Source organism: Tasmannia lanceolata, unplaced genomic scaffold (assembly GCF_043159265.1).
Source record: "Tasmannia lanceolata isolate RefF3 unplaced genomic scaffold, GAP_Taslan_0.1 ptg000029l, whole genome shotgun sequence".
NCBI lineage: Eukaryota > Viridiplantae > Streptophyta > Magnoliopsida > Canellales > Winteraceae > Tasmannia > Tasmannia lanceolata.
The window spans coordinates 2,721,625-2,736,962 of NW_027518706.1; the positions used below are offsets into that span (position 1 = coordinate 2,721,625).

The 15,338-nt window shown below is 39.6% G+C and overlaps 1 protein-coding gene across 1 annotated transcript; it reads right to left on the reverse strand.

The window, feature by feature from the left end:
- Positions 1–5,857: 5,857 nt before the first annotated feature.
- Positions 5,858–13,402, reverse strand: LOC143859203 (remorin 1.4-like). Its single transcript, XM_077369897.1, has 5 exons — positions 13,078–13,402; positions 11,376–11,429; positions 11,193–11,280; positions 9,582–9,663; positions 5,858–6,293 (listed from the first exon to the last, which is right to left on the reverse strand). The coding sequence occupies exons 1-5, from the start codon at positions 13,208–13,210 to the stop codon at positions 6,093–6,095; spliced, it is 558 nt and encodes a 185-aa protein (XP_077226012.1). The 5' UTR covers positions 13,211–13,402; the 3' UTR covers positions 5,858–6,092.
- Positions 13,403–15,338: the final 1,936 nt, after the last annotated feature.

The following is a 15,338-nucleotide window of genomic DNA, read 5'->3' on the forward strand; positions in this document are numbered from 1 at the left end:
TAAAACACCCATGTATTTTGTGATCCAAGTAAGGCTGTGCCTAAGACCCTTTAAGATTTATAGGTCATAAGGAAGCTGAAATTGGGAAACATGCAACTTTAGGTTGTTTACATGAGGCAAAAGTTTATAACCCACGAATATAGTGATTAAGCTTTATGACCATAAGTTGCAATTTCATAAATTATCTTAAAGTATTTAAGGGTTTTAGGTTCTGTTGATTGACCCATAGTACGTATATTGTCGGGATTAAATGTGCCAAGACTTCTAAAGGATGGTGACCTTAGTGGGAGTGTAGTGTCTTTAGTAAAATCACCTTTAAGGAGAACCAGATTGTAGTACCGGTACTGGTGATCCAAGATAAGGTGGTATCAATGCTCATTGGAACATTAAAAGACACATAAGTTAACAACCCACATTATAGATGTTTTGGTGGTGACAACTACTGAACAATCCTTGAGGCTAAGGAAAGAGGCACATAGTCTGTAGACTTAGAGATTCTGCTTAAGGTTTAGAGCAGACTTCTCGACAATTGTACATAAAGTTTCATCAAGTATTCTCTATGTTAAGTTTTAAGGAATTGTCACAGGATAATGGATATATCTTAAGGTCGGAGGAGTAATATTATTTTCCTCGTGTTATGTGTTGATGGTATACTACTTGCTAGTAGTACTTAGCCATGTTCAATGATATTCATACAAAAGAATTCAGGTGAAGCATCCTACATAATAGGAGTTTAGATTCACCTAGTTGGGACTCGAGGATTGCTGAGATTGCAGAAAGTCTATCTTGGTAAAGTCCTAAGTATTGAACATGGATAAATTACTCAATTTGTAGTGTTCCTATAGTTAAGGGTGATATATTCAGTCAGTTCCAGGGTCCCAGGATCGATTCATTATAGGAGTAGATAAAGAGGTTCCCTAATAGTTCCGCAATTGGGGTCTATTGAATATTTAAATCTGCATCTATCTGTGTATAACCTATATGGTGGGCAAATTTAGAAAGTACCAATGTTATTTATGTATGGATCATTGGAAATTTGCCAAAAGGTTATATATTGTCTGTAAGGGACTAAAGGTTTAATGCTCACATAAAGTAAATGAGATAACCCTAGTGTGATTGGTTAATCTAATTCCGACTGTTGTCGGAACACCTAGAGTTCTGCTCTAATATATTTTGCAGAAAGTCCTAAATCGTGGAAGAATGTCAAATTGATACTCAGTTGCTTCCACCTTGGGTACGGAGTTTATTGTGTACTTCAAGGCCTTGTACTATGCTTGAAGTCGCAGAATTTTATCTCAGGGTTTTATCTTGTTGATAGTCGACAAGTTACTGGGAATGTATTGTGATAATTCCGCTGCGGTTTTACAATTCCAAGAACGACAAATCAAGTAATGTGGTCAATGTATTGACATATTGTCGTGAGGAAGTTCAGAATCAGTGTGTATCTGAAGATTACATAAGCACCGCACTTATGTTGGCAGATCCTTTGACTGAGGGCTTGTCACCAAACCTCTTCAGAGAGCATGTAGCGCGCATAAGGTTGGTTGACACTTTTGATAGCCTATGACAGTGGGAGTCTGCATTAGGTATTGAGATACACTGTTGTGATCACATTTTATTTTATGATTCTGATATATATTATTTTCTATTGCTCCATTTTGTGCACATTACGTAAATGGATTGTGAGTAAGAGGTAGAATGTCTGTAGACTATTTTGGACCATGTTTACATCTTATGCATGTATGCTTTTACATTCATGTTAGTAAGAATTACTAATAATATAATCATAGGGTAGGCTATTGGGTAGAGTTGGTGACCCAATGGTTACATGGTTTATTGTTGGTAGTTTTTGCTAAACGGAATGTTAGGTTTATTATCTAACTAATTTAAAGTTATGATCCTTATGTTTGGCTCAAAGATCTTGCTAGCCAAGTGGGAGAATGTTAGGAAATAATCCTAACGGTGGATGTGGCTTTTGCAAGATCGATGGTCAAGATCATTTGGTTAGTTAATTACTTTTGTGAAAAGTCATTAATGAAAAGACTTTATGTGAAAAGGTATAAACGTAAAGAGACGTTTGGGGAGAGGGATCGGCGCGATGAGGAGTCGCATCTCTTCCCACAAACGCTTATAAAAAGTACTCTTGGGTCCTATTTGCACACAACGAATTTGTTTCCAAACTTTGAGAATCCACGCTTGAAGAGAAAGGAAACCGGTCCCCATCACCGACTATTGTGTAGCAAAGAGAAACCTTAAGAGAAAGAAAAATAAGATTCATGGCTTCCGGTATGTCTTTTTCTCATTTCAATTTATTCCATATTGTTACATGTGATTTTCTCAATGTTGAATCTCTAAGATCCGTTGCCGGTGTTCATATTGTATCGAACACTTACAAGGGTTGGTATGACTCTCTTGTATAGGGAAAAGAGAAGAGGATACAAAGGTGGTGATGGGGTCCAAAATATGCAACCAATCGGCTGTTGACACGTCGCCCTCACAGGGACCACTGCAAAGCCCACACCTGTCCCCTGCTAGGTATGCTGCCTGGACCAATCAGGGACTTCCACCTGCCCTTACTAGGCATGAAACCTGGTCCAGTCAGGTGTTACCACCTGTCCTGGACAGGTGGCTCAGAATCACTATAAATAGCCTTCACTTGTGCTAAGGTGAGGGTTCTAAGATATGAAATCCAAAATCCTAAGCTCCTCAGTTCGGAATTGCTCTGCACTCCTGCTCATACTGACTTGAGTGTCGAAGCGCCCGTCCGGAGCACCACTCCGGGCTGGTCTTCTGACCCTTTGTCTTCTTGTCAGGCCCTAACAGCGCAGGACTCCATCAGCCCTTCAGGCACAGATCAGCCCTTCAGGCCCAGATGAGTCCTTCAGGTCCAGATGAGCCCTTCAGGCCCAGATGAGTCCTTCAGGTCCAGATCAGTCCTTCAGGCCCAGATCAGCCCTTCAGGTCCAGATGAGACCTTCAGGTCTAGATTAGCCCTTCAGGTCCAGATGAGTCCTTCGGCCCAGATCAGTTCTTCAGGCCCAGATTAGCCCTTCAGGTCCAGATGAGCCCTTCAGGCCCAGATGAGTCCTTCAGGTCCAGATGAGTCCTTCAGGTCCAGATCAGCCCTTCAGGCACAGATCAGCCCTTCAGGTCCAGATGAGCCCTTCAGGCCCAGATCAGTCCTTCAGGCCCAGATCAGCCCTTCAGGCCCAGATGAGTCCTTCAGGCCCAGATCAGCCCTTCAGGTCCAGATCAGTCCTTCAGGTCCAGATGAGCCCTTCAGGCCCAGATGAGTCATTCAGGTCCAGATGAGTCCTTCAGGTCCAGATCAGCCCTTCAGGCACAGATCAGCCCTTCAGGTCCAGATGAGCCCTTCAGGCCCAGATCAGTCCTTCAGGCCCAGATCAGCCCTTCAGGCCCAGATGAGTCCTTCAGGTCCAGATGAGTCCTTCAGGTCCAGATCAGCCCTTCAGGCACAGATCAGCCCTTCAGGTCCAGATCAGCCCTTCAGGCCCAGATGAGTCCTTCAGGTCCAGATGAGTCCTTCAGGCCCAGATCAGCCCTTCAGGTCCAGATGAGTCCTTCGGCCCAGATCAGCCCTTCAGGCACAGATCAGCCCTTCAGGTCCAGATCAGCCCTTTAGGCCCAGATGAGTCCTTCAGGTCCAGATCAGTCCTTCAGGCCCAGATCAGCCCTTCAGGTCCAGATCAGTCATTAAGGTCCAGATCAGCCCTTCAGGTCCAGATCACCAGATGAGTCCTTCAGGTCCAGATCAGCCCTTCAGGCACAGATCAGCCCTTCAGGTCCAGATCAGCCCTTCAGGCCCAGATGAGTCCTTCAGGCCCAGATCAGCCCTTCAGGTCCAGATGAGTCCTTCGGCCCAGATCAGCCCTTCAGGCACAGATCAGCCCTTCAGGTCCAGATCAGCCCTTTAGGCCCAGATGAGTCCTTCAGGTCCAGATCAGTCCTTCAGGCCCAGATCAGCCCTTCAGGTCCAGATCAGTCATTAAGGTCCAGATCAGCCCTTCAGGTCCAGATCACCAGATGAGTCCTTCAGGTCCAGATCAGCCTTTCAGGCACAGATCAGCCCTTCAGGTCCAGATCAGCCCTTCAGGCCCAGATGAGTCCTTCAGGTCCAGATCAGTCCTTCAGGCCCAGATCAGCCCTTCAGGTCCAGATGAGTCCTTCGGCCCAGATCAGCCCTTCAGGTACAGATCAGCCCTTCAGGTCCAGATCAGCCCTTTAGGCCCAGATGAGTCCTTCAGGTCCAGATCAGTCCTTCAGGCCCAGATCAGCCCTTCAGGTCCAGATCAGTCATTAAGGTCCAGATCAGCCCTTCAGGTCCAGATCACCAGATGAGTCCTTCAGGTCCAGATCAGCCCTTCAGGCACAGATCAGCCCTTCAGGTCCAGATCAGCCCTTCAGGCCCAGATGAGTCCTTCAGGTCCAGATCAGTCCTTCAGGCCCAGATCAGCCCTTCAGGTCCAGATGAGTCCTTCGGCCCAGATCAGCCCTTCAGGCACAGATCAGCCCTTCAGGTCCAGATCAGCCCTTTAGGCCCAGATGAGTCCTTCAGGTCCAGATCAGTCCTTCAGGCCCAGATCAGCCCTTCAGGTCCAGATCAGTCCTTAAGGTCCAGATCAGCCCTTCAGGTCCAGATCAGCCTTTCCGGCCCTACCATAACCTGTTACCAATTTTAGACCTAACAGGTGGGATTTTGGGATCTCTCCAAGGAAGAAGGTTGAAGAACAAGCACGCGCCAATAGGGGAGCAAAGGCGCTTGGGTCCTAGACGGCATAGAAATTGTTTTCTCGTGTAATCAGGAGAAAGCTTTGGGTTTTTGTAATCCGGTTAGTGCTTCTTATAACTCAATTATTTTCCACATAGTGAAATGTTTTGAGGTCTTCTCCTGTGAACGTAGCCACACACATCGTGTGGTGAACCATGTAAATCTTGTGTGCTTTTCTTGTGGTTTGGCTTGCACTTTATTTATTTGTTCTTGCTAATTTACTTCGGATACATTGCCTAGTGTTAACATGTAATACCGGAAACACACTTTCGTGTTCGGATTATTAACAAGTCACCACGGAGGGCTGATTTGAGCCCCAATTCCACAACACAACGGATCCTGACGGTTCTGTCAAATTTAGTTAGGATCTAGACAAATGGTTCCGATCCGTTGGATCCAAAACAGATCCAAATCTTGGGCTCCAAATGGATCTTGGATCAAATCCAAACTCAAACACAAGGCGATCCTTTTGGGTCAGAATTTTACCAAAATGGCCTTAAAATTTTCAATGTAACACAAGGGCATATTGGAGATTTTATTCCAATGGATGTGAGATGAACTGAGATATGCCTCAGTGTATGAGTATTTCAAGTATGTCTTTGATTTTCACACAATTTTTACATGTGTGGCTTCTTTTATAGTTGGAATGTTTACAATTTGGACCTTAGGATATGAATCCAATGGATACGGTTCGGATCCAACTGCTGTGCCAAGATCTGTCCATTAATGTTCGGATCCTTTGGATCCATCGGACCCTCGGGTTTATTGAAAAAGCTAATCAGAATTGCTTTGATAGGTTCACTAATTAGAAGTTCACCCATGTTTGGCAAGAAGCCATAGACTGGCCCTTTAAAGGGTCCAATAACCACCCTCCTCTTTTCTCTTCAAAGCTCCTCTCTCTAATTCATAGTGGCTGTATTGGCAGGATTTATGTAAGGTTCATTTTAGACACAAGCTCAGAATGTGATAAAACTCATTAAGGACTAATAAATACTTTAATTCAATCAAAATAACAGTACTCTCATCTCTCACTGCCAAACTAAAAGTAGATTTTAGATGGACACAAGATTTACATAAATTAAGAACAAAATATTATTTTTCAAACTGGGTTGATCAGGAATCAAAATGCATGTATATACATAATAATATACAAGAAACACATCACACACACACACTATAGAGTGTATACACACAACACATACACCATTAAAGCTTTACCTAAGCAAATAGAACTCACAAACAACAATTCAAAGAACAGTAAATATACAAATAACACACCTTTTTATGGCGTCTGAGAATAATTTTAGCCTCCAAGGCACCCAAAGAGCTTATCAGGAACACGCCCGGTTGCACGGTGCTTCGCAGCAATCTCCTCTGCCTTGAGGATTTCTTCCGCAAGCTTGACCTGAACCATGGCCCTCTTCTCTTCTGCTTCCTTGTGAATGATACAAATCTTATTTTTCATCTTTTCTGCGTACTCTGCCTTCTTCTTTTCGATTTTTTCCTGCGTGAAAAAAATGGTACGATAAATAATTTGTTAGGTACCTATCAATACGCCAAAAGCTCCAGAGCTGATGAAATGCGTTAGGCAAGGCCCTTTAAACCTGTCCCATACCAGGTTGGATCCCACCCAGTCCCATACCTAGGCGGGGCCCCACTCAGGACTGTAACATAATTTCTTCATAATAGCAATTTTCAAGGCTTCTATTAATCATTCTAGTAGTTAACAATGCAAGCAAATAGTGTATGGGGAATTCAAATGAAATTTATATTATTTAATTGGGAGTGTGTAGGAAAACTCAGTAATCCTTATGTCCTACCTTGGTGAACCTCGGCACCTATCAGGCATGATTCTTCACAAAGATCTTTTGTTCCTTTGCCGGGGTTTTTGGGGAAATGCCCTTGAAGCATAATTCAATTTTTTATTTGCGCTATAAGGGCATTTCAATAATTTCTTGATGTAGTGGCATTAATGTAACAGTCACGTATTTGGTTTACGGAGGGTAAGGTTTTTGTGCATTTCCAAGGCAAGAGGAAAGGAAAAGAGATTTTGTAATCGAAATAATGAAATTCTCCTCTCGTGGATGCAGGCACATTGCCAATTCACGTAAATCTTGTGTTTTCTTGCTTTGTACTTGTGTTTAGTACATCTCATCTTGTCGTTAGCTACATACCGTGCTTGATCCTGTTTTAAGATATTAGAGATCTCTCAGTTTACAGCATGGTCTTTCATGATGAAATGTATACCATTGAATTCTTGGACTGGTTGACAGAGTTTTGTGGGTTTTGGAATATATGTGGGGTGTCTCAGACGGGGAGAGGGCCAAATTAGTGGGTGTAAAATTGCAAGGATACATGTTGGCATGGTGCAAGTAGCTACAAGCTACTTTGATGGAAATGAAGAAATCGAAGATCAGTTTGTAGGAGAAGATGAAGGTGTTGCAAGGTCAGCCTAAAGTTCATGGGAACTTTAGGCATAATATTTTTTCCACATGGCGTATGATCAATGAAAAGGTATGCAGTGCCATTTTTTATGGTAAGAGCTGTGAGAGTTAAAAATTGAACTGAAACACGTCCCAACCCCTATATGATACCATGGTTTAAGAAAGGAAGAGGTGAGAATTTCCATGTGGCTTATTTCTTTGTCCATTGGGAAAAGATATAATGAAGATGCTATGTATGATGTGGTGAACATGGATGCATCCCAAGTTGTGTTGGAAAGACTGGCTGTATGATCAGAACAGTATTTACAATGGATACAAGAATACCTACATGTTCTAGACAGAAATCGTGAAAGTAACGATTGCACCACTGAGAGAGATTGTTGTTTCCAAGCCTCTAAAAGAGGAGAAAAAAAATGTTATTTCGATGAACAATATGACTAATGTGAACAATATGACTAATGTGAAGAATGAAGCTAACATAGACTTGCCAGAACTTGTCTAAGCTCCAGTTTATGATGTCTATGACGAGGAGGAATATTTGCACTAGGTTGAGGGTATCTTGAAACAACATGCGTGTGTCTGTGTGTGTGTAGAGAGAGAGAGAGAGAGAGAGAGAGAGAGAGAGAGATTTATCTTATTATTGGACACCTATGGTTATAAAGTCCACCACATAGATTGATGAAGAAGAATTACAAACTATTGATGCCAATGCAATTGAAGTGTAAGAATATTTGAACTCGAGGTGAATTCTTTTCAAGGGGCAGTGATGCAATTATAGTGGGCCCAAAAGCTCACCAGTCACCAGTACCCGTGTCTCCTCATGTTCCCATAATGGCTTGCAGCAGACAGAAGGGGAAGAAAAACCAGCTCCCCTAGGTTGTACTGATTAAATCTTATTGACGTTAGTAGAGGCAGATGTGGGAGTCAACCAATATGAAAATTGGGAAACCCTGTCATTTTATTTACCATGTTTTTAATTGAATTTTAGATGAATTCTCATGGCAGATTAAATAGGATCAGTTTGAAATTGTTATTAGACTGGTTCAAGGACTGTGTGTAGTTTTGATTTCAGCAAAGACTTAAAAGTCAGTTTAGGAGTTGGATTTGACTCATATTATAGCTTACTTTGTGTGTGTGTGTGTGTAAATGATATTCGTACTTCCTTGTTTTGATAATGACACACTCTTCTCTTTATTTACAATTTCTAATCTGTTACAAATCCATAATCCCCAAAAAGATATCAGAAACCAATCAGAAAATAGTTTACATGGTGAGGCGTGATATTATCGAAACAAGAGTACAGAAGATATTACCCACCCACCCCCAGCAAGGCAAGGCCGGAAGGAAGGTTGGTTTAACTACGGTCTTCCCTGAAAGGAAACGGGAGGGAATAGATTGACCTTAGCTACTTGTCTGAGAGCCGAAGCCGGCAGGTGAAGGCAAAGACAGCTAACTAGCTGCTTCAGCATGCTGCCCAATAGAAAGACACCTTACACACACATATGTGTGTGTACGTACTATGAATGTATGTATGTACGAATATGAGACAAATTTTAGAAGAAATATATGGATATTATGATGGAATTTCAGTTCTAGTTTTGTTTATTTGCAGTTATACTTTCTGTTACAGATGCACGAACAGGCCAAGTACTGTGCGAGTTATTATCTTCTTTCAAGTTTTAGTTTCTGTCTATTTTTCTGCAAGTGTGTTTTAATTATTTTTCCAATTGTCACAAGCCATCTTGTTTCAGTTTGAACAATTTCTCTTCAACTTTCTGCATTATCATTGCTGGAAATCTACATCATCCACCCACCCACACAACGATTGAAGCTAATTTAGATATCAAGGCTTTCTAAATGATAAAAGAATTTCCATGGCTTTTTAAAAAACCACTTAAAATTTCATAAAACTTCCCATGAATAATGACAAAACTTCCCTAGTATATAATTGTCACCAGACAGTAAGATAACATGCCTGTATTATCTAGTATATAATTGTCAGCAGACAGTAAAAAAACATGCCAGTATTAAGTGTCAAATACAGTTACATTTCTTCTAAGTGCACAATTTTGATATGCATATTATCATTTTATTCTTCAGCACCTTAAAGCAAGCATTTTCCTTCTGTAAAGCTAATACAGGAGGTTATTTCTTTAGCGTCATCATATATATGCTGACGGCAGAGTTATCAGCAAGTATAGATGTTAGGTGGTTAACCTTTTCACAGGTTTCTGTGTGTATTGCACTCTACGGGTCCTATGCAGTTTTTCTTTTGTCTGTAAATTTTGTTTTGGAATGAAATAAAGAAATGGGTTGTTATTGCTCAAAAAACTTAGAACAATGCTTACCTCGATCTGTCTCAGCTGAGCTTCAACAGCTGCTTTCTTTGTGTTCTCCCAGGATGTAATAGTTGACAGGTTTTTGTATGCCCTGTTGAACAGTGTATGGACATAAAATTATCAACATTCCAACATGCTATAATATACATCATTGGCTACTTGTAAAACCAAAAGATACAAGCATGAGAAGTCGAACAGTAAGTAAAGCAGTAGCTATGAGCAGAGGCGGAGCCAGGAATTTACACTTGGGGGGGCCGGACTATTTTACACTTGCCAAGCATTAGTCATTACGTGGGTGGGTGGGGGAGGGGAGGTGGCATGACCACTACACTAGCTAAGCCACTAATTTTTTGGCATAGGGAGACAACACCATAAAATGGATTTTGCAAGTCCTTGGGGGGCCATGGCCCCCCTCATGCTCTATGTGGTTCCGCCCCTGGCTATGAGAAGTCGAAAGTTGAACTCCATCAGAATAATGTACGCAGAATAGAGAAAGGAAATGGCAGTATAGAATCTTCTGGCAGTGCAAAACAGAGCTTACAAAATTGAAAATGATGATATGAATCAGACAATGCATGGAAAATCAGTATGGGATTGATAGGCTACAGGCAGTATGGATAGCTCCAATCTTTATGGTTAGACTCCAACAAGATTCCCAATATCTTTTATCTAATCAGCAAATAACAATACCATTATTTCCTTTGTACTAAGGCAAAAAACTCCATTGTGATGGTGTAGTGGATTTACTTGAGATATGGGCTGTGATCTGAACAGACAAGACCCAGAGCAATTTGTTATTTTATCAGGTCTACAGAATCTGGTTAAGTAGGGAAAATAACCATCTCAGAGCTTTCTGTTGTGTTCCATGGGGTGAATTTTAGGGCCTTGGCAGACATTGAACTTAGACAAGTGTCTAATAAGGAGAGACGAGGAAACAAACTAACACAATATACTACACATCATCTGTACACTACGATACCCATTTGTGGATTCCATTAGAAACACTGAAAGAAGAACAGAGATACAACTTGGCGTTTCCCAAAATGTAGGAAGGGGTATAGATACGATTATCCACAACGATAGATAAGACAAAAGACATGTATAAATAAATACCATAGACTTAATTCGATTTAACATAGAAGATGAAATAAATAATAAATTTAAAATAGCATCTATAAGACTCGCATCCACAAAATTATATTGGCAAACATATGATATTAACAAACAAAAAACATGATGGTAAATATTTTTGACCAATAGAATTATCCATGAAGTATCCAGCATGCTTGCACCTCAACACAATAATTTTCAAGCATTGGCTTGTGCTTGTTAGATAGAGAACTGGCCTACTCTCATAAAAGTCAAACATCTAGTTCCCGGGTGAATACCTATCAATGCCATCCAATTAGAGCCCAAAATCCAAGTTTTCTTTAATCGATATGATCTACTAGATATTTTCTCATGAAGATCTTCTGCCTTTCTGGACTGTGCCACTTGGCCTCTGTAACTAGAAGATTTTAATTTTTATCTCAATGCCACAGCTTCATCATTTCAATTTTTCTCAGGTTTGAAAATAAAAATCAATTAAAAGACAATCTAGCTACGGGAATCAATTCATACTTGTTGTCAGCCTTGCTCTTTTCACTCTCTTCCCATGCTTTGATCAGAGACATTCTTTTCTCAGTTTCAACTCGTGCAAGAAAAGCATCTAAGACAACATGAGAAGTTTTTAGAATGATAAAAGTATTACAAGGCAATAAGAAAATAACCTTCAGAGAAAAGAAGCATTAATTGAATATTTACCTCTATCAATCGATCCCCCAGAGCTCTTCTCTACCCCGGGCAAATCTGACACATCTGATGAAAGAGAGAATATAAGAAAAATTCAATATGTAAGTAAAAAAACCATTTTGAGGCTATCCAGACACAGTTGCAAATCGTCATAGGATTTTAACATCAGTTACAGATTTATCATGAATTTTTTCTAAAGGATTCATTTAGCCGACCCCAACTAGTTTGGGACAAAGTCTTTGTTGAGTTGAGTTGAGTTACAGATTTATCATGTGTTTCCAAAAGACAAAATGCAGATACTCTTAAAGGTAGATGCCTTCTTGGCCTTACCATTAGTTACTTGTTTATTATATTATCATGAATCTAAATATCAACATGGCTATAAGGGAAATATTTGATTTCTCGCTTTCCCATTTTTAAATTATTTATATGACATATATGCATTTTAATGTATTTTTTCCTCTATTTTTCGTATTTAAGTTAATCTAGATGCAACTTTTATTGTAACATATAATTATTGAGATTTTATATGGTGAATGCACATGTAGATCGGTGTAGGCGGTACCACCCTTGATATTTGATCCAACAGCAACACACCTTTTTAAGGCGCTGCTGCTGGATCAAATATCAAGGGCGGTACTTCTGCCGTACCACCTACACCGCGCATTCACCATATAATTTCTCTACAATAATATAACTTCCAATATATTAATCCAAGTTTTAAAATAAGTGGGCCACCCCACCTTACCCTGAAATAGTGATGTACATGTCCATGTCTAAGGTGTGGTGGCAAGAGATTGATGGTACCTACTAGACCCCAGATCCAATCATGTTTTCTAGGAAAATTGCAACCCTACTAGACCCTACATCCAAATGCTCCCTAAAGGGACCCAACTTGCTCAGGTCATCTTGCCCTAGTTCTTACTAAGGTAAAGCCATCATGATGGCCCACTTAGATCACAGTAATAAAACTTATAAAAGGATCATATCATCAAAATAGAAGATCAAGGCTTCTCAACTCAGAAATCTCACAATTCTTCCTTAAAGAAATTGGAAATTACTAAATTTCCCACATGCACAGATAAAAAAAGAATAATCAGTAAAAGTAGTAAATTTGAGTTATCTCAGAAAGGATCTGAAAGAAACTCCAATAGACAACTGATCATTCACAAGTTTCACTTCAGTTCAATGAATTTTGATAAATTGATCATTAAAAACACTAATCAGTAATTTAAGAGAAGCTCTCCTAGAATTATACATGTATTCATATCAAGAAAAGAAAAATCATAGGAACACTTCAACATATAATCAATAGTCTCTATGAAATCAAGCACAAAAACCTCAAAAAAAAAAAAAAATCAATAATTTCCAAAGATAACAGATCATTATAAAAAAATTAAAAAAAAAAAACTACAAACAACATCATGAAAATTTCCAACTTGGTATATTCACAAGTGACTGGACAGAGAAAAATTGAAAGAAAAATCCAAGAGATTTTCTATAAAATCAAAACAAAACCGTTTTCATGTAATTTTTTTTCAGTAAAATAGATAGAAAGCAAAACAGAGAAGAGGGTTTTTTTTCCAAAGATGTTATTATCAAGTACAGAAAGAGATTTATGTTATAAATTATGTTTCATTAGAGATAAGATAAACTCAAAATAGTAATCACTAAACAGAATAGGAAAAGAGAGAAATTTTGGAGAGAGTCTTACTAGCTTTTGAATCTTCGACCTTGTTATTGTCTTCGGGAGGTGGAATTACTGTTTTCACCTCAGCAATTCCTTTTGGAGCTTCTACTTCTTCTTCTTCTTCTTCTACCACCTTTTTCGATTCTTCTTCTCCCATACTTATTCACACTAGTTCGATGATACAAAATAGTTGCAAAGGTTTCCAATTACTCAAAAATTTTAGCACAAATCTTCTAAGAGACAGAGAGAGAGAGAGATTTGTTCAATTCAGGAAAATTGAGAAGGGAAATAGCAGTAGAGCAAATTTAGGTGGAATACCAAACTAGGGGGTTGGTAGAGATGAGAGCTTGAGCAAACTATATGTTAAATGACCCATAAAAAAATAAAAAAAAGGGAAATGTTATCAGCACTACTGTATTTTGATGATGGCACTCCTCACTTTATTAAAAGCACGGTATGGCCAGCACCATAGAATGATCCAAACCGTCCATCAGATGGGCCATAGTTGTGCCCCAAAAATCATTTCCATAGGTTAATCCTAACCCTACGATCTGAATGTTAGAGGGTTGATCCTAACCTTCTATAGGATCAAAGTATGGAAATAATTTTTGGGGCACAATCTATTTAAGCTGGGGCCTATCTAATGGACGGTTTAGATCATCCTATGTTGCAGTTCATACCGTACATTTAATAAAGTGAGAGTGCCCTCATCAAAATACAGTAGTGCTGATAACATTTCCCAAAAAAAACTATATCTTAAATGTTAGAGAGAGAGAGAGAGAGGGTGTCTCTACCAAGTACCAACATAAAGGGGCTGAGAATCCGAGAGTGTTTGCACTGACTCACTTTGTCTTGTCTATCATGATTTGCTTCCGAGGGCTTTTTTGGGAAACTGTGATAACCGTGGACAGCTGTTATAGAGTAAAAGACAAGATAATATATCGTTAAACATGTAATAAATTAGGGCTGATAAATGGACCCCCAAAGATCTTAAATGAACCCCCTTTGTCTCTCTCCTCTGGGTTAGAGAGAGAGAGAGGGGTTCGATTTATCATAAATTATTGGAAATATCAGTAGCCTAAAATAATAGAATTGTTAACCACGTAAATACATCAAGTTAATCAAATTATTAAGGAAGATCGTTTAAATAAGTTTGCAGCTTGGATTGGATTTCACCAGGCCGGCAGGCCCCACTATACTCTTATATTTGTACTACTAGTAAAAAACCCGTGCGATGCACGGGCCGACAAAGAACTGTACGGACCACGTCATAGGTTGATCCAAACCGTCCATGTGCTGGAACACAACATAAATACGTTGTGCCCTAAAAATCATTTCCATAGGCTGATCCTAGCCCTCCAATCTATAGATGTTTCCATAATTCCTCTTAAATCGGATGGTTAAGATCACCCTATAGATTTTTTTATTAAAAAACCATAAAGGAGGGGGGTAAGATTGAAATTATATGGCTTTAATGGGTGCCTTTATTAAAAGCATAAAAGAGGGGGTAGGATTGAAAATATGTGAGTTGAATGGGTACATTTGTTAAGAAAAGTAAAAAAAAGTGATGTGTAATTCTCATATAATTTTCAAAAAAATCAAAAAATTCACTTCTTTTCCTCCCAGCTTATAGTAGTAGATGACTTTCTTAAATATCTCCTAAATAACATAATAAATTATTGAGTAATGTTACGGAACCGATAGTGCGGCTTATAGTGATTAGTGGAACCGAACAAATGGTAAGCTGCCATGTAGCTTAGGAAGCCTACTATACAGGTTTACCTGGTACCAAAAGTTTTATTAAAATAAGGAATTTGCTAGGGTCCATGGCAAAAGGCATTTCACGGCTGGTCTGTCGCAAGTCAGAGCATCCACCTCGTGAATGGAGAGGGTCCTTCAGAAAACATAGGAAAAGGGCTAGAAAATTATGGCATGTTACTGATCTCTCTCTCTTATTTGTTTTGTCTCTTCTTATGTTTACATCTCTAATTCTCTCTCTTCTATCTATTCTTCCCCATATTCTCGTGTCTTCTTCCTTTCTCCCCGTTGCCCTGGTTCTCTGTTTCTTTCGATGTAAAAATGGACGTAAAACAAAAGTCACCTACAAGGGCAATAACATTTGACAGCAATTTTTTCTCATTCTAAATATTAAAAGATCAGTAGAAACCCAAAACAATCACGCCACCACCCGGACATTGATTGAAAACTATAGCTACTTTCATTGACCGGCATCCATTAATTTGTGTGTCTATTCACAATAGCCTAATTAAAGATGATTTGGATAA

Excerpts from the sequence above, each read along its gene's own strand:
- LOC143859203 (XM_077369897.1), bottom strand. The coding sequence starts at position 13,210 with ATGGGAGAAGAAGAATCGAAAAAGGTGGTAGAAGAAGAAGAAGAAGAA. Across the intron at positions 11,430-13,077 it reads GGTCGAAGATTCAAAAGCTA|ATGTGTCAGATTTGCCCGGG; the intron begins GTAAGACTCTCT and ends CTCTTTCATCAG. Across the intron at positions 6,294-9,581 it reads CTCAGCTGAGACAGATCGAG|GAAAAAATCGAAAAGAAGAA; the intron begins GTAAGCATTGTT and ends TTTTTCACGCAG.